This window comes from Tympanuchus pallidicinctus, unplaced genomic scaffold (assembly GCF_026119805.1).
Source record: "Tympanuchus pallidicinctus isolate F22 unplaced genomic scaffold, pur_lepc_1.0 scaffold6, whole genome shotgun sequence".
Taxonomy (NCBI): Eukaryota; Metazoa; Chordata; class Aves; order Galliformes; family Phasianidae; genus Tympanuchus; species Tympanuchus pallidicinctus.
The window spans coordinates 8,453,685-8,475,905 of NW_026294780.1; the positions used below are offsets into that span (position 1 = coordinate 8,453,685).

A 22,221-nucleotide genomic window follows, 5' to 3' on the forward strand; every position below is an offset into this window, starting at 1 on the left:
CTTGTACACAGCTCTTTGACCTGTCTCTTGTGGAGGGCTTTTCCTCTTCTACAGAACAGATTTATTGCTGTGTTTCTCTTAAAGCCTTCTGGTTCAGTGGTCAACATAATCTGGCAGGGAAGGCAAAGGATGCTGATTTCTTTTGAAGTAGGGACAATAGTTACTTCAAAAGCAGGTCAACGGATGGGCTTGGACTGGGAAACGTTCCATTTGGATGCTTTGAGAGTCTTGGAAGCTTCTAGACTGCAGTCTCACCCTGAGTAGGGAGTAGTATGTTGGGTAAGCCAGATGGAGCACAGCACCCCCAAGCAAAACAAGAAGATATCCCCTGCCTTTTGCTAAATGTCTTTGACAAGCTTTGCTGAAATTAGTAGAGGAACCTAGATTGGGATTAAGTGTTACAAATTCCCTGATCATTCACTTAGAGCAAATTTACATGAGCAATTCACACCCATTAACTGTAATTTTTGTCACTGGAGAAGTATAGGAAGCAAGAAGAGATTCCCTTGTAGTTCCATATTGTCAGTTTAAGGTATAAAATTTCTAGTATATAGGCCTTGCACCAGAACAACAGATTACAACTTCATGGCCTTCACATTTCATAATGACACTTGCTTGTGATAGCTTCACCAGGCTTTTTTTTGAAAGAGAGAGAGAGAGAGAGAGAAAGACATATAAGATTCCTGCTAAATTTTGTGCATACAGGGTTCATTACCTCCCTTTAAGTGTGGCGTTGCCACACTAGAACAGTTAAAACCTATTCAAAAAAGGCAAACAATTATTTAAATATTCAGCCAGAGATATTTTACAGTCTTTAGCTTTTTATAGACATAAACTGATGTTTATATGCCCAGAAGAGTAAAATTATTGGTATGATCTTTATCAGCATGTGCTAAAAACCAGAAGAGGGAACAGCATGATTTAAGGAAAACAAGAAGTATTGTTTGAGCTTTTGGATCTTAAGGATTATTTTTTTGCCTATAAATTTAAAATTTGAGTAATATTTTGTTGGTTTTTTGTCTGTTTTGTTTTGCTGTTAACCAAAGCCACTCTCAAATTTGGCCCAAACCTGCAGGCAGTTCTGCTTCAAAGCAGAATATTGGCCAAATACACGCAGTAAGCAGACTAACACAAATTTTTAAATAGCAATTAGAATCATTTTCTCTATGTTCACAAGATTGAAGTTGTAAATTTTCCCCTGCATATTTGAAAGCAGATATGCTGGAATATTTGCCCTTCGTTGTTGCAAAAGGGCATTAACCTCCAAAGGAGTCTGACTGCTGCCAGGACTATGTTTGCTGCTGACTAACAGTATTGATGTTCGTACAGCTGAGCCAGCTGACTTGTTAGCCATCCATCTCTAGCTTTCAGTCAATGTCTACCAGTAAAAATGTGCTCAGAAAAGTAGAAGCACTGGCAAGGAAGGAGAAGGAGGGTTCAAGTGACTAAGGGTTTACAACCACAGCTGTACAGTTGATCCTATTTTGCATGCAAATGTGTTGCTGAAGATTAGACTGGGGTCAGGAAGCTAGACATTTCTAGTATGTGAGCCCCATGGAATGCATTAGCTACCTGTCTGGAATTGGGCAGAGCTGTCTGAAATTAATAGTTCATCACAGTGATTTAACTAGAGAGTAAAAGCAGTATCTTTTGCAGAATGGCAGTAGTCTGTGACAGTGTATTGTTGTGGAAAAGTTTCATCTACCTCTCCTGGCTTGAAAGACAAGAGTTAGTATTTCTGACCTCTTCCTGTCTTTCACCGTGGCTTGCCACTTTGGTTTCTTGCTGCATCACCCGTGGGTTTGTTATAGATACTAAAATATATCTTCTGGCTTGTTATACGTGAGAGCAGGTAGAACTAGAGCAGTTTGCTGCTAGTTTCTGGCCTACACATCCAGCCTAAGACTGTCTTCTAGTCCTGTGTTCTGCCAGAGTTTCCTGAGCACTTTCACAACATATTCCAGGAGATTGGATGACATCCATTTACACTTGCCAAAAGCTTTTGTCGGGGTGTTCTGTGTGAGCAGCATGGAAACCCTGCAGTAGAGCTGTGGAGGACTGGTGCTGACCATACAGTAGCCAGAGAATCAGGACCAAGCCATGAGAACTGGCAGGATCCCAGATTAGTAGGTTCACACTTCTGCGTTTGAAACATCGACTTATCAGCTGGGTAGTCATAACAGGAAAGACAGCAAGATTTTCAGATGTAGGAAATTAAAGACTAGAGAGACAGAAAGGCCTTTCAGAAGGAACAGATAGATGGATAGACAGGACCTTGCCAGGAAAAGTTGTGCAGGCTGTTGGATAAGTAACAAATATCCATGTTACTGCATTATGCTGATGTTCTTCTGTTCTATTGCATAGAGTGCCTGTTCTTGTCCCTCTTTTGGGCTTGGTCACAATGTCATAAATGCCTTCAGATGCAGGGAGTGGATCTTCATGATCTGATATTCCTTTTCAGCCTTGAATTTTAAACTGCTAACTTCTTCCAAGCTTAGCCATGACCACAAAAAGCTCTGCTGAAGCACCTGCTTAAATGTCATTTGCTCTGAATTTGAGAACTATAAAAAAACACTTGAAGGAAACACCAAAGACGTAACAATGCACATATGTCTATACATGAGGAGCGTGTTTAATTCAGGTTTTCTGTCACTGCAGGCTGATGTAAGGTGAGTCATTACAGTCATGAAAAGGGCCTCTTCTATCTAAACCTCCACCACTGAAGATAGTATTGTAGTGTACTTTGTAGAGAATACTCATAGTTACGATTCACATTCTGTAATAAGACCAGTTACATCTAAGGACTGGGTAAGAGCAGACCTGTCTGAAGAGGGTTAAGAAGTCATTTTCCTTGCACGCAGGTAGTTCATCCACTGATGGCCCCTGTTAACAGAGCTGCATCAAGTGCAGTACTGGAGGCCACCTGATTCCTGTGCCTCTCCTGGATGTATGCAGGAGGTCTTGCATTCATTTATCTTAGTAGAACCATGCTCCTGTATCCTACCACAGAGTATGGAGTTGTTGCGGTTGCCAAGCGTGTGAGAGATGAGGAAATGCTGAAATAGCAATGCTTTTCAAGCAAGTTAAGTCAAATAACAGTTGTCCTTATAGCACTGCAGCCAACTCAAATGTCTGCATTGCTACTCTCTACATGCATCTGAACATCATCACCCAGTTCGTAAAAATAATCAAGGATCGATGGCCACATGTGTAGTGATTTAGAGTTACAGGGTGCACAGCCAATGAACAGTTCAGATCCACTGTGTGGTGAGTTGAACTGCCTTATGCTGGGTTTCAGTGCAGCTCCTGCTCCTTAGCAGAAAAAGTGAAACACTTGTTTCAGCCTGAGTGTGGAGAGAATGGGTAATATCTCTAGCTAGTACATACATTACTGCCCTCATTGTATTCTCATGCTTTACACTTAACTCATCTTACTACTTTCCAGACTTTATTGAAATAGAAAGCACAGCCATCGTTTTTGTTCCTTACTTTATAAAATGGATGTTAGGAAAAGGCAGTGAGGAAGTTCTGGGAAATAAAACCTGATCTGATTCATCCTTGTTGCTCTACCTGACATGTTACCATTCTGGGTAAACAGATGAATAAAAGCATGTAAAGATTCTAATTCCAGGAACGCCAGTGAAGGCATGATGAGGATGAATTAGGCATGGCATCACTATCCGTAGATCCAGAGTAACAAATTTAGCAGGACTTCCACGCTTGTTTAGTTACAAGTCTATTCACGTTGCTACTGAAAGTAGTGTATTTCTAAATAGTGTACTTAAAAGAATATAAAATAGTAATCTCGTTATCAGAATCCTGTTCTGCCTGTGCTATTGAAGAAACCTGGCTCCAGTGTCACATTACATGTGCTTGGAATTCTAAGTTTACTGACAAATATTGGAAGTTTCTTTCAGTAACAGATTTGTGTCTCTTTTATCTGGGCCTTAAAGAATAACTGGTTTTCTTAAAGGATGTGGAAACTCTGACCTGGGGCTGAATTGGTGAGAAGTTGCCTCCTGCAGCCTGCATGACATTATCCTAACATAATGTGAGCATAGCTGTGGACCTTCCACTTAATTCCTGTTACAGATCAAATTGGGTCATATCTGGGGTCCTCCAGCCTACGTCTATTTTGTGTATGTTCTGTTAATCTCTCTTTTTTTTTCCCCCCAGGACCGAGAAGAAATATATAAGCAGATACTGGAAAGAAGTGAAAATTGGAGACTTTGTTCAGCTTCGTTGTAATGAAATCATACCTGCTGACATCTTGCTGCTCTCTTCAAGTGATCCTGATGGGCTGTGCCATATAGAAACAGCTAACCTGGATGGTGAAACTAACTTAAAACAAAGACAGGTGGTGAGGAGGTTTTTAGAACTGGTAAGTCATTGTTCTTAACTCTCATATAAGATAACAGTTTGCTTCAAACGAGGTAACTGTTCACCAGTCCACTTCACAAAAGCTAAATCTGCTTGTTGTAGTAGTGCTAATGAGTTAGTGTTATGGTTGTCATTAAAACACCAGAACGTGCCAACAGCTGACTTCATAATACTATAAGTTTTTCCTTAAATTTGAATAGGAATTATTTGGGGCAATTGTGTGTGGTTGGAAAATGTTGAGGGGTTTTGCTGCTTTTATTCTAGCTGATTTTTGAAAACATATTTTAACTGCCCAGTGAGAAGATACTTAAATATAAACAGCTACTTTTCCTGCCTGCAGTCAGAAATTCAATTAGGAATTTTGCCTAAAACTCTGTGTTGCAGAATATTCCTCCAGCAGTTGGAGCATTAAAACTTGAAAAATTTAAAGGGGCAGAATGCATGCATTCTAGAGGTTTGTATGCTGAAAATCTGTTTTACTGCTCTCTCACTCTTACTTATCTCTTCCCAGCAGCATTGTTTTAAAGCAAAACAAAATCCAGGAGATCAGTTACTATCAGCAGAATGAGAGGAAATTGCCTGAAGTTTTACTTAACAATCTTACTGAAATCGTATTTATTTGTATGCCCTCCTCTCCTGACAGCTAACCCCAATTTCCTGTATTTTGGGTGTGGGAAAAAAACAAACCAAAACAAAAAAAAACAAATCGAAACAACAAAAAAATCCTACTTATTTTACAAAATTCAGCTACATATTTTTCCTAATAGTTGTTCACATTTGAAGAATGCAAACTGTGGCAGCTTCTGCCATTAAAAGGCCATCAAAGGTAACTACAGAAGCCTATAGCTATACTGAGGTATATCAGTGTTAAAGAAATCCAACCAATAGGATAAACATCAATATGCCTTCCAAGTAACTGTTTATGATAGATATGGCCCTTCTGTGAATAGCATGTAAAAATGTGAGATAAATATTTGTTTAATATTAAGTGAATTCCATGTAGAACATAGACGTCCCATGTGAGCTACCACCATGACAAGAAGCTTAATCAGCTACAGGCCAAATGTCTCAAAAATTCTAGTTGTTCCAAAGAGGCTAATTAAATTGCTTCTCAAAAGTCTTATCCTGTTCCCACTGAGAGGAAATTTCTCCCAGTGGGTAGAGCTCCAGGGAGGAACTTAGATTATATGTGCCAGTTCTCTGCCAACACAGACATCCAGTATGACCTTAGGCAAAGGATGTAGGACAAAAACTATAGATTGCATATAGGAATGCTTTCATATTATTAGGTACGGCTAGAAGTGAACGACATGTCCCAGCTCTCTCACAAAGGAAGACCAATAATGGTACCAGCTGCCCCATTCCTCCACAGCAGATGGTTGAATTTTCATGATTCAATACCTGACACACAGCAGGAGATGCTGCTAAGCACAGTGAAAAGAATTGATGTATCCAAGTACAGTGAATCACCAAACTGCTGCCCAGAGGAATCCCTTTTGCTGGACTAGGATCTGCAGCTTCCCTGGCAACAGCCATTGTTTGGACTGTAATACCTGAGGATATACTTGTCAACTTTATAAACTCCCCTACTTCTGGGAGTAGTGACCTCCTTAATGTGTGCCTGAGCCTTTGAGCTATGGAGTCACCCTTCTGTCACTACCCTGCAAACAAATATATGCATTAACCCATCTTCGTTAATAATCTGAACAATGGGGTTGAATGCACTCTCAGAAAACAGGGGTGGCTGATTCACTGGAAGGTCGTGCTGCTGTCCAGAGGAACCTGAAAAGACTGAAGGAGTGGGCTGACAGGGCTTCCTTATGAAGCCAAACAATGAGAAGGGTGAAGTCTTTAACCTGAGAAGGAACAACCCCATACACCAGTCTGTGCTGGGGGCTGCCCAGCTGGAAAGCAGCTCTGCAAAGAAGGCCCAGGGGGACCCAGTGCTCAAGCTAGACATGAGCCAGCAGGGCTCTTTCACAGCAGGGGTGGTCCACAGCTTCCTGGGCTGCATGAGGAAGAGTCAGCATCAGCAGGCTGAGGGAGTGGGACAACTCTGGGCTCTGTGCAAACAGGCATGGACATATGGAACCTAGTCCGAGTTATTAAAGGAATGGAGCATCTATCATACAAGGGAAGGCTTAGAGCACTGAGATTGGTTAGCTCAGAGAAGAGGATGCGCAGGGGGCAGTATCTCATCAATACCTGAAGGGAGGATGCATTGAAGACAGAGATAGGCTGTTTTCAGAGGTGACTAGTGCCAGGAGAAGAGGCAGTGGGCAGAAACTGGCACACAGGAGGTTCCCACTGAACACCATACAGCACTGTGCTGTGTGGATGATGGATCCCTCACAAAGGCTGCCCGGAGGTTGTGGAGTCTCCTCCTCTGAAATCTCCAAAAGCCGCCTGGACATGGGCCTAGGGACCTTGCTCTGGATGGCCCTGCTTGAGCAGGGATTGAACTATGTGGCCTCCAGAGGTCTCTTTCCACCTCAGCCATCCATGATTTGGTGATTCTGTAACACAGCTTTAGTAGGAAAACTGGAAAGGACTATCCCAGCAATGTCCTGTTTTTCACACCCGGTGAGGTTTAAGTTGCTGATCTCCAGACTAGGCAGCTGAAGACTTTTAATTTGGATTCTGTATAGTTCTACAAGACCCGTGATCTTTAGACTCTGTTTAGAAGTGAATGGTTGTGTCATTTTCTCCTCAGTTTAAAATTTATTAGAGACTGAATTAGGCCCCACTGGGGAAGAAAGCTGAGGAAAGAATGCCCACCAGTCACAGCTAGGTTATGTGCCAGGCAGCTCAGTCACGGTATTTGTGGCATGGCTTATTCAGCTTACCCTGCTCTACTGAATAGCATCAGAGCAGGCATTTTGAAGAAATCAGTTATTGTGTGGGTACTTGTAGTCAGCTTCATAAACAACTGACACTCTTTGCATTTCCATCCTATTCTCCTTCAGTATCTTAGTTCCCTGTAGTGTCAGCTGGTTATGGGACTTTTCCATCCCAAACCTGTGTTACCAGATGTATGGATAAATAATTTCTTGAAATAATTTTTAGGTCATTAGATGTCTAGCTATAGTAGCGGTAGGGTCCATAATAATTTGTGAGGGGTTAAACTGGCATCAGTGACAGAAAGCTCATTCATTTCAATGAAAGCGCTCCTGGGCCCCAAGAAGTCAAGTATTGAAAGAGAGCTTGTGAGAAAACCACACGTGACTAACACTCCTGTCCTAAAATAGCTGAGAAAGCAGGAAATATCCAAGCCCTGGTTTGTGTGTCAGCTAAGTTGTAGGCAAAGTGCACACCTGCAAGTTCCAAGTCCTCAGTGGCTGCAGCATCACAGAGCTTCACTGTATCAGTGTCACGTGAATCATCTAACAGATTCCTTGCCATCCTCATTAAAGCCATGGCTAAAACATGTCTGAGCACACTATTAATTCACGCAGAAGCATTACCTTCCTCTCCTCATGCTAGTTTGGCTCTTACTGGTTCTTAAAGGTGTTGCTCTTCTGAGAGACACTCAGTAGGATGGAGTGAGGGAGCTGCTTGGAAGGTGTTCATTGTATACAAGTTAAACAACCATGTAGCATAGAATACCAAGGTCACACTTGTATTTGTGAGTGAAATTCATTTTCTGTCTGGATTTATCCAAGTCACCACAACTGGAGGGGATTTATTGTTACATTTCATAAAATACTTTGGAAGGTCGACATTCAGATGCTGACCATCTTTTTTATCAAACCTCAGCAATGTTTGTTCACAAATCTTATATAGAACCTGCATCCCAAGCTACTCATGTGTTGGACAAGAGTGTTTCTGTATTTTTATATTACCATTTTACTCAGTGGAGTAACTTTCAGCTATGTTCATAGCTGTTTGGTTCCATCTCATTCTACAGCCTTGTTGTTCAAGCAGGAAAACAAACAAATAAATTATGTAGTCCTGACCCTCTCTTTCCCACACTGTCCTCTTTACAGAGTGATTGTGCCTGGTCATGTGGCTTATCATGAGACAAGAAGTAAAGATTTTCTGGAAGCTTCTTCTTAAAATATCACCTGCCTATAGAAGTCTTTGAATAATGTCTCTGTAGCAGTGTCTCAAACATTTAAAATAAGTTGTGTTACAAAGCTTGGCACTTCTGTGTTTCCTATATGAAGTATTTCTGAGAATACGACAGGGAAGTCAATCAAGGGTAGCTATTTCTATACCCACTGCCCTACTGGGCATGGGAAAGGGGCAGGGGCAGAGGTGGAACAGTTGTTTTAAGCCACTTTAATGCTTTCCTACTTCTGTTCCTGCCCTGTGCCCACTCATGCAATTTACAGTCAAGATCTTCACTATCAATTTGGAATAGCTAAGGGTGGCATGCTATTGGCGCTGCTCCTGCAGCCACAGCATGCTCTCAAAAATCCTTTCGAGAGAACAGCAAGCCCAGAGCTGTTACGCTGGGCAGAACCTGCTTCAAACAGTCACTATTCTGCCAGCTTGTTATGAAGTCTTGTTTTGTGTCTCATTTCAGGCCTAACAGCGTAGTTGCAGAGGATGTAACAGGTCTTGCAGTTTCCCTCTTTCAAACCTTTGTTTGGAAGAAAAGTACTGTTCTGATCTCTTTTTGGCCTGACACTAGAAGTGGCAATAAGCAGTTATAGAAGCATTTCTCATCTGTGTCTCCGGTATTTTGCAGACATTCTTATGCTCTAAACACATGCTCAGAAGATCCAAGATCAGCATTTGTGGGCTGGGATTGGACCTCTTCGCTTCTGAGTTCCAAGAAACTGTTCTCCTTTTCAGAGCAAATGACCAGAAATGTTGCTTATTTTGTGCTGCATTGATTCATCTGAATAATTTTTAGTACACCAAGAACCTACTGTTTGCTAGCTTTGAGTGTTTGTTAACAAATGGGATTTGTCTAACACAAGACTGCTTTCTGTACACAGTTCTACGTCCCACTGATAGGCAAGCTGTGAAAAGTCATCAATACGTTCCTCCTTGGTGGCTTGTATGCCTGACAATTCTAGTTAGAATGTGTACCTTGTTCTTGGACTCTCAAGACAGTCAGTCTTGCAAATAAAAAAATTGCACAGTAAGCAAGTTGAAAAAGAAAAAAAGAGATTTTTTTCAAAGGCCTTGACAGTTTCTTCTCCAAGATTGTGAACGCTGTGATCATGCTATCCTGAAACTGCAGTGTCAGGGTGTGTTAGAAATGTCAGAAATGTATTTCTGCATTTTCACACTTGCAAATTGAAAGGATAGTGAACTGTCCACACTGAAACACAGATCAGAGCTGTGTGTGTGTACAGTGTGACACAGCTAGGAGGGAAGGTGCTTCACTAAATCCCCCTGTGGCTGATCTAATGGTGTTACCAGTAAGTATCTGTTGGGGGGAAAAAAAAAAGTGTTTCTTGGTATTACACAGTTTTCTTCTAGTTTCCATCCAGCTCTTGCTGCTGTCTAGTCAGGGCAACAATTTCTGTTATGCTGGATCTAATAGGGGACACATAATGAAAGAAGAATCAGTGTTTTCTGTATGACTCTCTGGGTTGCTTTACCACCACACCCTGCCTAATTGTGCATGGAATGTTTTACATGCATGTGAAGTTTTGTCAGCCGCTCTTCATGGAGCGGATAAGCAGATACAGCTTTGACTGCAAAAGCTCAAAACTCCCTTTCAGGTCTCATAAACTTGATTTAGGATATTTTGATAGTATGAATCTAGACCCATGAAAAACATTTACATTTTCTTGCCGCCTTGCAGTACGAAACAAATAAAATACTCCACTGTTTTCACTCAGTATGCCTTTCAACAAAGTGTACAAAGACTCACTGTAGATCGTGGAGTTGCTTATGGTTTATTAACCACTGGCCATGTCCTTGATGTTACTGTGGAAAGCTTCAATTCAGCTGAAAACTAAGCTAAGTCTAGCAGCTACTATTCCTTTTGAGAAAGTGCGTTCATCTCCCTGAGAGCTGGTGGGGGGAGATGATGGATTTATTTTCTCTCTTCTTCTCTTAAGACTAGACCTTTATTCAAAACAAACTTGTACCAGCATGATTTAACAGATTTAGATAAGCCTTGCAAATGATTTTGTGGCTGCTTATTTATTTTGTCTAAAAAGCATATTTGAATATGATCTGCCTGTTTGGAGGATTCATTTGCATGCAGACTAGCACCAAAATAACTCAGACTGATTTCCTTACAAGACAGTATGAACCCTTCTGGAATATGTATAAACTCAGAGCCTGTGCTTACTGCAAGCACATTTGCTCTTCCATCCCAGTCTGGAAGTTAGGCTGAATTGACAGCTCTAACTATCATCCAGCATGTTGTTGTCCCATGTCTCCCTTTTCCAAGCATTAGGACATTTATACATCTCTTTCTTTCCCCATGAGCCCTGAACAGAAACTAATTCAGAAGAAAAGGTAAGACTGCTTTTTAGAAGGGCTGCATTCTAAGCCTGGTTGTGTTGATAACTCTAGGTTGCACTATTTGTGAGGTACTTTAAGAAAGGCAACTCATGTTTCTTGCATGAAAACAGCTCCCAGGGCAGCTCAGTGTCTCAGTGTGGACATTCTTTTAGCATTCAAGCTCTCTTTCTTTCAGCTTTTTTTCCATTAAAGAAAAGAAAAAGAAAAAAAAAAAGGAAGAAAGCCATTTTCAAGTTCCAATTTAGCCTAAACAGAGCTAAAGTTTCTTGTATAGTCATCTGTATTGATTAAGCTAGGCCAAGAACAGCTAAAGTAAAATCAGCACAATTCCCAGGCAGACTAACATTGAACTTATTGATATGAGCTCATTATCTCAAAAAGTTTCCTTGTCACTGCTTGTGCCACTAATAAGCTCATGCTGTAATCATGGAATCATAGGATGGTTTGGGTTGGAAGGGATCTTAAAGACCATCCAGTTACAACTCCCCTGCCATGAGCAGGGGCACATTCCACTAGACCAGGTTGCACAAAGTTCTGTCCAACCTGGCCTTGAACACTTCCAGATGTGGAGCATCCACAGCTTCTCTGGACAACCTTTTTCAGTGCCTCACCACTTGCAGTGAAGAATTTATTCTTAACGTCTAATCTAAAATTACCCTCTTTTAGTTTAAAACCCTAACGGCTTGTCCTATCACTATGCTCCCTGATTAAGAGTCCCTGCCATCTTTCTTGTAGGCTCCCTTTGATACTGACAGGCCACAATGAGGTCTCTTTAGAGCCTTCTCTTCTCCAGACTGAGCAGCTCCCACAGCTTCCATGGGAGAGATGCTCCAACCCTCTGATCATCTTTGTGGCTTCCTCTGGACCCCCTCCAACAGCTCCCTGTCCTTCTTGTTCTGAGGGCCCCAGAGCTGTACATAGTATTGCAGGTGATGTCTCATGAGAATAGATTAGAGGGGTAGAATCCCTCTCAGCTGAGAACCTTCAATCAGCCTGCTTGTTTAACTCCTTTTGACACAGCCTGGGATACAAATGGCTTTCTCAGTTGCAGGCACACATGTTGCGTGTTGAGAAGCTGAACTTATGTCAACCAACAGCCCAAGTCCTTCTACTCAGGACTGCCTGTATTTGTACTTGGGATCATCCTGACCCAGATGTGGGATCTTGCACTTGACCTTGTTGAACTTCATGAAGTTCACACATGCCCACCTCTTGAACCTGTCTAAGTTCTGCTGGATGACATCCCTTCCCTCCAACATGTTGACTGTACCACACCAGCTAGGTGTCATTTGTGTACTTGCTGAGGGTGCACTTAATTCCAATGCATGTCACTAACAAAGATATTAAATAGATTCCCAGTACTGTATTGGGACCAGTACAGACCCTTGAGGGACACTACATGTCACTAGCCTTCACCTGCACATGGAGACATTGACGACAGCTCTTTGAATACGACCATCCAGCCAATTCCTTACTCACTGAGTGGTGCTATTTCAGTAAGTGGAAGTAGTACTCTGTTGTAATCAAACAGCTGACAACTAAACAGCATACTCAGTCTTATTTAGACTGTAAGTGCTTTTATAGGGTAAAATCAGGCTACAGGAACAGTGAATGTATTTCTAACATCTTCAGGGGATTATGCTGTGTGTGCCTTTTTTTTTTTTTTTTTTTTTTTGCATTATTTTGAAAAGGTTTTCAAGGTTAGGAAAAATTACTTGAAAATTGATATGCACCAAATTAGTGCTCCATCCCACACACACTGACAAAATTAGATCTCCTTGAGGGAATAAGAGTTTTTAAAAAAATAACCAAACAAGCAAAAGAAAATAACGTTTTTCCCTATGCACTATGAGTATGTCAGATTAAGAGCTTTTTTTTTTTTTACAATTTAGCTGAAGATTTTAGTAAAATGAGTCTTCTGTGTAGTGCAAAACACTTGCATGTCAAAACCCTTAAAGATCCTTGTTAAATGTTATACCCAGAATGTTCAGTAAATTACTTTGACAAAGGTTGAATTGCTATGAAAAGCTCCACATCTCTACTGTTGCATCTTTTTTTTTTTTTTGAGTAGTACTGTGTTCAGAGATGACTTTTGTGGAAACAGAATATCTCTAGTTAAAGAGGAAGCAATTACCTTCTCTGTAAGAAAGAAAACACATGGAGAGCAGCTGCGTGCAGAATGTCATATTGCTGGGCATGATCTGAGTCTGTGCTTTGACAAACCTTTATGCTCAATCAGAATCCTAGGGGACGTAGGAGAACCATTCTTCACTTGGCTATTTGACCATGGCATGCAGTCTCAGACTGAGGGGTGAGGGGAAAGGATGCAAATAAAAAGAAACTGAAGAATGATGGCTCACTTCCTGTTCAGCCAGTTTCGAGCAAGGTCACCATCTTTTTCTGGTTACCACTGTGCAGGTGTCTAGGCCACAGGTTTGACTGCTAATTAATTAAAGGGACAAAGAATTTGAATAAGACCAGATTTTTGATGTCTTAATCTTATCAGTAGGGGCTGAGTTGGGTAAAGAGTTCTGAATGGTGCTGGGTACCTGACTTGACTTTCACCACTGATGTTGATTGATTATGTTTTTGTGTTGAAATATGAGTGAAAGGGGCTGAGGTATGAAACTAAGTTTGAAGGAATCTTCCATTCCTCAGGCAATCAATTCCTCAGGTGGAACAGTGGTAAAACCATATAAGGAAACATATTGTTCCAGTGCTTGTGTGCAGCTGACCACTAAAAGAGGTGGAAGATATGGCTCCATATGACTAGTCCATCATCTCTTCATTGTGCTGTTTCTGAGAAAAGTGTTAGAAAGAGGTAGAGAATTTCACGTATATAGAGAAAATGAAATGCTGTACTGTTTCCTACTAGAGAGAAGTAAACGTTTGCACTTAAAGCAATCTAAGAAGAGGTTTTCCCATTAAACTCATCTTTATTTTTATTGCTTTCTCATGACTTTCCTGATCCCCCAGCCTAATTTAGTTTTACTAAACAAGTTTATTTTTGGAACTGTTTATTCCTTTGCCATATATTGGCATCTCAGCTGAGCATGGGAAATATCTGGAATACCTGTTCTCAGAAATTAGATTTTGTAATGTAATGCTGAGAACTCTTGATTTTAGGGTCAGGAGCTTTGAGCTGGAAGCATATCTTACCACATTTGTCTCTGATAGCACAATCCCAATTGGCAGTATCAATGATTAGGAAAAGACAGAAAGGCCTTATTTTACAGGAGGGTTCACAGTATGGAGGTATGTGTAACTGCAGGAGTGATCGTATGGTCTCACTTTCCTTTGTTAGCACCAAAGTAAGGAAAGAGTCTCCTTTTCTACTAGAAAAGGCAGAGGAACATAGTGAGGAACTGAGGAACTCTTGTATTTATCTCAACATCTAGGATGTGAACCTCAATTCCACTTCTCTTTTCTCCACCTGTTACCCCCCCCAAGTCTTATACACGTTTTAGTACTGATAAGGCCACAGAGAGCTGTAGATATTTACATAAAATGTTATTTACATGGGAAGTTATTTTACATGGGAACTGTTATTTCAAGAAATCCACAAACATTTCCATTCATTAGTTATACTCAGGTTCATACTTTCAAGCTCTGTTACAACTCTGTGATGGTCAGACACTGAGCATATGACTGTTCGGTAGGTACATGACTTGAGTTGATACTGTTCTCCATACAGAGTTATTGTGCTTGTACTTCTATTTGTTTTTGACTTAGAAACATCAGTACTGCATGTTGATTTATAGACAGCAGTGCTAAGCTGTTAATTCAGCTTTCTTAATGACATGGTAACGGAATGTTCTATATAAGAGAACACTTATTCTTTTGCCTTCTAAAAGGAAGAGATTTTTATGTTTCACATACAGCATGGTTAAAAAGCCCGATGTAAGTTTTTGTGAACATTTGCCAGCCCCCAGTTAACTTTTTCAAGCTTCTTTGCTTCTTATTTTTGGCCTGATTAGCAGATTCAAAACCATATCCCAGATGGCTAAGTATACTTGTACACCTGTATTGCAAAATGGCCTGTATGGCCACAGTCACAGAGATCCAACTTACAGGCTGTTGCAGTGTAACAGAAAGGGACAAAAATGACTTTGTCCTACTGTTAAAAACACAGAGGCGGATCATGTCAGCTCTTAAGCAACAGAAACCAAATGCCATTAAGCCCTGCTGATCAACAAAAACCTGGTTCAGAAATCTTTGATTAAGATTTCAAAGGTGGTGTCTCATAATAGGACAAGCGGAAATGGTTTCAAATTAAAACAGGGGAGATTTAGATTGGATATAAGAAAGAACTCTTTTACTATAAAGGTGGTGAGGCATTGACGCAGGTTGCCCAGAGAGGTGGTGGATGCCCTGTCCCTGGAGACTTTCTATATCAGCCTGGAAAAGGCTCTGAGCAACCTGACATAGTTGTAGGTGTCCCATCTCACTGCAAGGGGGTTGGACTAGATGACCTTTAAGGGTCTCTTCAAACTCAAATGATTCTATGACTCTATAATATCATGGAAGAAGAAAGATACACAAAGAAACATATTTATTTATTTATGTTCTATCTCCCTGTTGTCTTACTTCTGACATTTTTTCTCATTGGTTGCACTTCTACATCTTTATTGAATTTTTGTAATCATGAGTACTTCCGTAAGGAACCAAAGAAGATAGCCAGTGTAAGATGTTTATATGAGAGTGAGGGGCTCTTCTGTTCTGTTGTTCTCTTAGCCAGCAGCTGGCATTCATGTACACTTTAGGTCCATGCTTACGTAATGACACACATGGAGTCAGTGAAGAGAAGACCAAACAGGACCTTCCTAACCACTGTGTGTGCCGAAGCATGATGCTGGCTGGAGCCCTGAATAGAGAACTGAACCTTAATCTCTACCCATGTGGTTCATGTTCATCCCCCTCAGACCATTTTCCAGCTCTGCTGTCCCATTTTGCAGCTTTCAAGGCCATCATGAATTTCTTTTCATGAAAACTGTACGACCAGTTGGCATCTAAATAAATCACCCATTGAATTCCTTGAGTTTATGAAGAGGTGCACTTGTGTGTTTCCCTTTGGTTCTGCAGTCTTGAACGTGTTGATCGAAAAGGAGTTTGATCAGTAGAATGGATAACAGACGAGCACAGAGCAGAAAGCAAAGCTCTTGCCTGAAGTGCTCTGTAGTTCTCCCAGCTTCTGTCATGCATATACATGTCAGCCACAGCCTTGCTGCTCCTGGAGCGGCTGTTAATCTTCCCATTCTGTCACCCAGCCCATCAGCAGGGGAATGGGGAATGTAGTGAAACAGCCAGGGTGAAGTGGAGAAGGTGCATTCTCAGTGCTGTTTGCATACGGAGAGAAGATGAAGGTGAGAGATGAAAGACTTTCCTACAAGACAAAATTCGAAGTGCAGACAGCATGCCAGCAACCAGCCTGATATGTTTCTCGGGTTTATAACTGCTTGCTGAAGACACACGTGGAAAGGGTGATGAAACTGTAACAGTGCCAGCATGGATGCTGCCCTGTAATATTCAAAATGAAAGGTCTGTTTTCATTAGGACTGCTTTTTTCCCTGGCTTTGAATGCCTCCAGGGATGGGTCATCCACAGCTTCTCTGGGTAACCTGTTACAGTGCCTCACCACCCTTTGAGTAAACAATTTCTTCCTAACATCTAATCTAAATCTCCTGTATTTAAATGTAAATCCATTTCCCTTGTCCTGTCACTGTCTATCCCTCCTCCTTACAAACTCCCTTTGAGTACTGAAAGGCCATAATGAGGTCTCCCCATAGCCTTATTTTCACCAGGCTGAATGTCTAACTCCCTCAATCTGCCTCTGTACAAGAGCTGCTCCAAGCCTTTGATCATCTTCATAGTCCTTGAAGCCCATCCAGCAGTTCCACATCCTTGTTCTCGGGGCCCCAGAACTGAATGCAGTACTCCAGAGGGGGCCTCACAAGAGCGAAGTATAGGGAGACAATTACATCCCTCTCCCTGCTGGCCACCCCTCTTTTGATGCAGGATACAGTTGGCCTTCTGGGCTGCATGTACATACAGGGTCTTCCAATACCTTATTAGCAACGCATTTCTTTCACTGCAGACTGACTACTGTGCTGTTCCCTCGTGCTATTTTCTGCAAAGGGGAAAACTTAAGTCAGCAAGAGGAAGATCAACCCCCTAGCAGATATTTGCCTTGCTCTGCTGTTTCAGTGTTCCTAAATACTGAACATCTCTGTTCCATTTAAACAAATACTACTGAAAAAAAAACAGTTATAGAAGTTGTCAGTGTGGAAAACTAAACTATTAAATTCTGATGTACAACTGGATCTGTTTCGTTCCTAAATAGCATAGATCAAACTGCTTCTTCCTTTTCTTGTGAATTAGTGGCACAGATAAATTCTGCCAATGACTAATGCAGTTTTGACGTTAAAACATTTCAGTGTTCTAGTATATAAACAGTCTGCATGGTTTGGATATGTAAAATCAATATGTAATTCCAAATGCATGTTAATAAAAGGTCAGATTAGTTTTATAGCGTAAATGCAGGATACTACTAAATAAAACAGTACTGGGATGAACTGATGCATTGAGGAGATGCATTCTCATTGCACTTAAAAGCTTTTAAACTGGAAACCTATTTTCTTCTGCCTGTGGCAGATCACTGTATGTTAAATATTTCCTCTGAGTTGTCCCCATCACTCCATTTCTCCCTTCTTGTTTCCTCCAGACGTATACCCCAGAGCCCTTATCCAGCAACTGTACTGCGGGGGAAAGTCTGGATAAGTTCCATACCATAGCAAATAAACAGAATATGATAAAAAAAAAGTAGTTGACACTGTCATCCAAGGGCATCCTGATGTTCACGTGCTGTCCTACTGGAAGGAAGGACCGAACATCAAACTCTGGTTTCTGCAGCAGTAAAGTAGGGCAGATTAATAAAGGAAAATCTTTTAATAACTGTGCATCATTACTATTACTAACAGGCCATTAAATCTCCTGTGCAGCACACATTTAACGAAGGGGAATGTGTTGTTTCAACACCATAATTGTCGAACTAACTCATTTGGCAGAGCAGCATGTTTTGCTTCTTGAGCTCTGACAGTTTTGCGAGGTTGCCAGCAGTGCTGGAAGGGCTGACATTTCAATGTAGAGATTCAGAATGATCTCACAGCTCCAAAGTCATGATGGAGAGAGCTAAATTCCATTGCCTTTTTCTGAGACAGAAGCCTGTAATTACTGGATCTGTCTACCTATTCGTTTCTCACTCTGTAAAATAGGCATTGTAACATTTTCTTGCCCTCAACACTTTGCCTTGTTAGGATATAAGCTTTTCACAGAGTGGTATATCAACAGTCACCAGAGAGATAAGGGACAGTGGCTTGTTTTAAGAAAAATTTTTTAAAAAAACACCTTTCCTTTAGCTTTCCCATATGTTTTCCTCTCCTTTGTGCATTTGTGCTTCCCCCAGAGACACATCCCAATTATTGTAGACCTACCTTATTGTTTTAAATGGAACTCCTTATCAGGCTTAATAGGTTTCAGTAGAACATTGTTAAAGCCTAGTCACAAAACCCCTTACATCTGCTGTTTAAATGAACTTTAATTTGAAATTCAGCTTTGAAGGAATCAGTATTTAACAGATTTTTGCAATCTGACTAAGTCTACTTACATAAGGAAAACAAGCTTTTCCATTACCGAATTCAGAGTAGAAATGAATTCTTTTAAGTGTTAAGAAATTTCAAGGAGTGAGATTTATGGGCAGGGCACTAGGTGTCTACCTGGCAAGAAGATTCCTGAAGAAATTAAATACATTATGTGGAATCCCCAAGTACATAAATATATCCCTGAGTAACTAATATAAATACCATTGTGTGTCCTTTTGACAAGTTTCAACCTTTCAGAAATGCTTACAAGTTACTAAAATGTCAGCACTTTTTGAAAGAAAGGTGATGAACTGAGGCTACTTTGGCAAAGTCAAAATCTGAAGTCAAGCATTGGATGAAAATCAGTTTCTTAACTGTGTGAAATATGTTCTTTTTTTTTCTTTTTCTTTTTTTTTTTCTTTTTCTTTTTGGTATGCTGTGATATGGCAGAAGAATTAAGAAAGAAGTGGTCTTCATTCTTCTGAAGTATCTTCTCCATCACTTTTTTCTCCCGTTTTCAAAACGAAAGAATTCTTATTGGTTGGGTGAAGTGGATAATCTGTAGTCACTGAAAGCTTTGTAGTACAGGATATAAACAGCCATGATGTGGGGATATGCGTGAACGTGCATTTGTAAGTGACAAAATAATGTACTTATTAATTTCTATATTTCTGGAACTCTCAAGCCATATGGAAAGAAATGATTGAAACCTGTTTCACATATTTCAAAACCTAATTACGATTTACCTGTGTAAGCAGAATTGGGTTGTACTGTGATAGTCACAGTAACAGTTTCCTGGGTTCCACATGTTATTGTATGAGGCCTGACGCCAATTTCATCTCATAATCCCCCATGCAAAAGCCTGTGATCATCCAGTTTTTAAGACATTTTTTACCAGCCATCCAGCCATTCCTTGCATTCACCAGAGCAAAGGCAAGCAGACACATTTCTTGTGTTCAGTGTTTCAAAAAACTTTGCATACTCTTGTCAGTGTGCAGCTGGTATATCTTGGAGCCCTGTTGCAGGGTGATATTGCTGTCACACCGTGATGGTGATGTGAAATTAGAACCCAACGTAAGGAACAGCGTCAGCCTGGAAGACAACAGAGAACAAAATTGGAGCCCAGATGAATGATACTTGGAACTGTGTGTGTGTTGTGTCAAAAAAGCAGGAGCAATACCTAACATTTGGAAAAGAGTGAAATTAATCTTTTTTTTTTCATGAATCTGCAAGTGCTAAGATAGCATGAACAGCGTGGGCAGAGAAGTTTACACCGGTCCTGTTTCCTCAAATGAAAAGAAAACAAGGATTCCCTTTTTGGCTTCATGCAAGACAAAACTGCATTTCTTGGCTCCTAAATGTCATCTGTCTCTCATACTGAAGATCTTCCACAGTTTCAAGAGTGTTTGATTGGACTGGAGGGAATATGATTGCATGCAACCTTTGAGCATTAACACAGGTTTAAAAACTTTTTTGAGTACTGGTTGCTGTTTCTTTTTTCCTTTAGAGTAATTTAATGTATTTGGCTTTACTTAGACTTTGGAATGTGTGGTGCTCATGTTGTCTTCTTTTCTCTAAGTTGACACTCACATAAATTAGTATAAACATTTCTAGTCCTTCTTTCAGGCTTTGTTTTTCTAATGATCTTCATGTATCCTTTCAAACATACTTTTCTGTAATGTCCTAACGACCATCAGTTTGTGCCCTGAATTAAGCCTATAGTAGGAACTCTGCTTAAAGGATCAGCAGGATATTTTGCCTTACTTGTGGTTTACGGGGACTTACCCATAGAAATAATGGTATTAATGTAGATTGATATTCTAGCAGAATACGAGAATATGAAGAAGTACAAATTGTTTAAGAGAAAAATTTTACTGACATGAACATAATGGCCTTAAGTTTTGCTAGGGAAGGTTCTGGAACAATTTCTTCTCAGAAAGAGTGGTGATGCAGTGGCACAGGCTGCCCAGGGAGGTGGTGCAGTCACCGTCCCTGGAGGTGTTCAAGAACCATGTGGATATGGCACTGAGGGACGTGGCCAGTGGGCAAGGTGGGGGTGGGCTGATGGTTGGACTGGGTGCTCCTAGTGGTTTTTTCCAACCTTAATCATTCTGTGATAATTTAGCCCTAGCCCTTGCTATCCAAAAATTTTGTGTGAAACTCTGGGACAAAGTTATGTGCAGTCAGCAAATCTCTCAGATTTATTTCAACCAGAAAGTCAGTTGTTCAAATCAAGAGCCTGCAAGACACAAGCCTGGCAGACATGCAAAGGTACATAGGTGTACACACTGTATAATATGTATGCTAAAAAAGAAAAAAATCACCTCCGGCTGCTTTTTGTGAGTGGTCTGATGTTATATGTCTACTTGGAGACAAATAAGTCAAATTTTTAGGGAAACTAGGTGCTGGAAAGCCTGAGTTCAGATACCAATCTGGCTAATCTTGGAACTCTGCATTCTCTTCACGATATGGCAGGTTTAATAGCTACCAGTTCTGTATGTGGGAAGTAAAACACCTGACAATCTAGCACAGGAGATAACCACTGCACAAAGATTTCGGGAAGTGCTGTTTTAGACCATGTTTTGATCATGTAGCCTGTGTCTTAACAGAGAAAAATTAAAGGTACTAGTGGAGAGTTTCTTTTTTTTTTCATGTACTTTTACCTAGAAAACAACAGAAGTCATGTTTCATGCACTAGAAAAACAGCGTTTTTTTAACTTCCTTCTAGCTGCAGCTTCCCACAGCTTTTGAGTATTATTAGAATATTATCACAGTTTATGTTTTGTTTGTTACTGAAGTGTGGATATCAGTATAAAGAAGAACAGAACTTTGATCACTGTGAAATCTTATGTTAGCTTTATAACCACACAGGCAGTGTAACATATTTGTTCTTTCATTTTCCAAAAGCATTTTCACATCAAAACACTGCTGTTGCTATAATATACAGTGTAAATCTACACTTCCATTTCACATGGAAGAGTTGCAGCTATTTGATTTATTAATCAGCTGAGGAGCCTTTGCAGCAAATCAGAATTTAGCAGCTTTGTTCCCTTACGTAAACTACTATTCTAATTGGATTTTTTCCCCTCCCGGATATTATCTGATTAAAGATCATAATCACGTATTTCAAGTTAATTGTAACAGAACACAAATACACAGACAGTTAGATTTAACGATTTGGGAACTTTTTGTTCCAAAACTGAGTCATAAACACAAAGAACCTAACAAACAGGAGAAAGAGCATGTTGCATCGTAGTGGTATAGGGGTCAGGTAGGTTTAGTCCTCTATAATCTTGGAAGAGATCTTCAAGATCCTTCCTTCTTTTTTTTTTTTTAGTTTGTGAAGACCTTATCTCTAGTTTCTAAGCAGATTTTTTTCTTATTTGTAAAGTTGTTGGCTTTGCTGACATGAATTCATAGCAAAACGGAAGTTCAGCTGTAAAAGTGAATGTTAATACATCTGTATGGCATAGAAAGGCATGCAATGTCTGTGATGAGTTTAGCAGCCAGAGAAAGGTTGCATTTGATTACACTGTTTTTTGTTATAAAGTGTCTCCAGAATTCTCTCAGAGGCATCCAGCAAAGGTGTTAAGATTTCTTTCTTTTCTTGTTTTAGGACTGCTGAATGAAAATTTGTGCTAAAGGAACAAACACTTCTATCAGTGTGTGTATTTTAACAAAAAGAAAGTCATGCTTCCCTTTCCAGTCTATTCTTCCCCTCCAATTTGCAAATGCTATTTAATCTACTGTGTTGGTTCTTCTTTACCAC

At 40.4% G+C, this 22,221-nt stretch overlaps 1 protein-coding gene across 2 annotated transcripts in view; it reads left to right on the forward strand.

Moving 5' to 3' along the window:
* The window catches only part of ATP10A (ATPase phospholipid transporting 10A (putative)), a 108,124-nt gene that overhangs the window by 37,508 nt on the left and 48,395 nt on the right, over positions 1–22,221 (forward strand). For both annotated transcript variants that reach the window (XM_052705675.1, XM_052705674.1), the window contains exon 2: positions 4,177–4,381. In XM_052705675.1, coding sequence (XP_052561635.1) covers positions 4,177–4,381 — 205 coding nt within the window. The remainder of the gene's footprint in view (positions 1–4,176; positions 4,382–22,221) is intronic.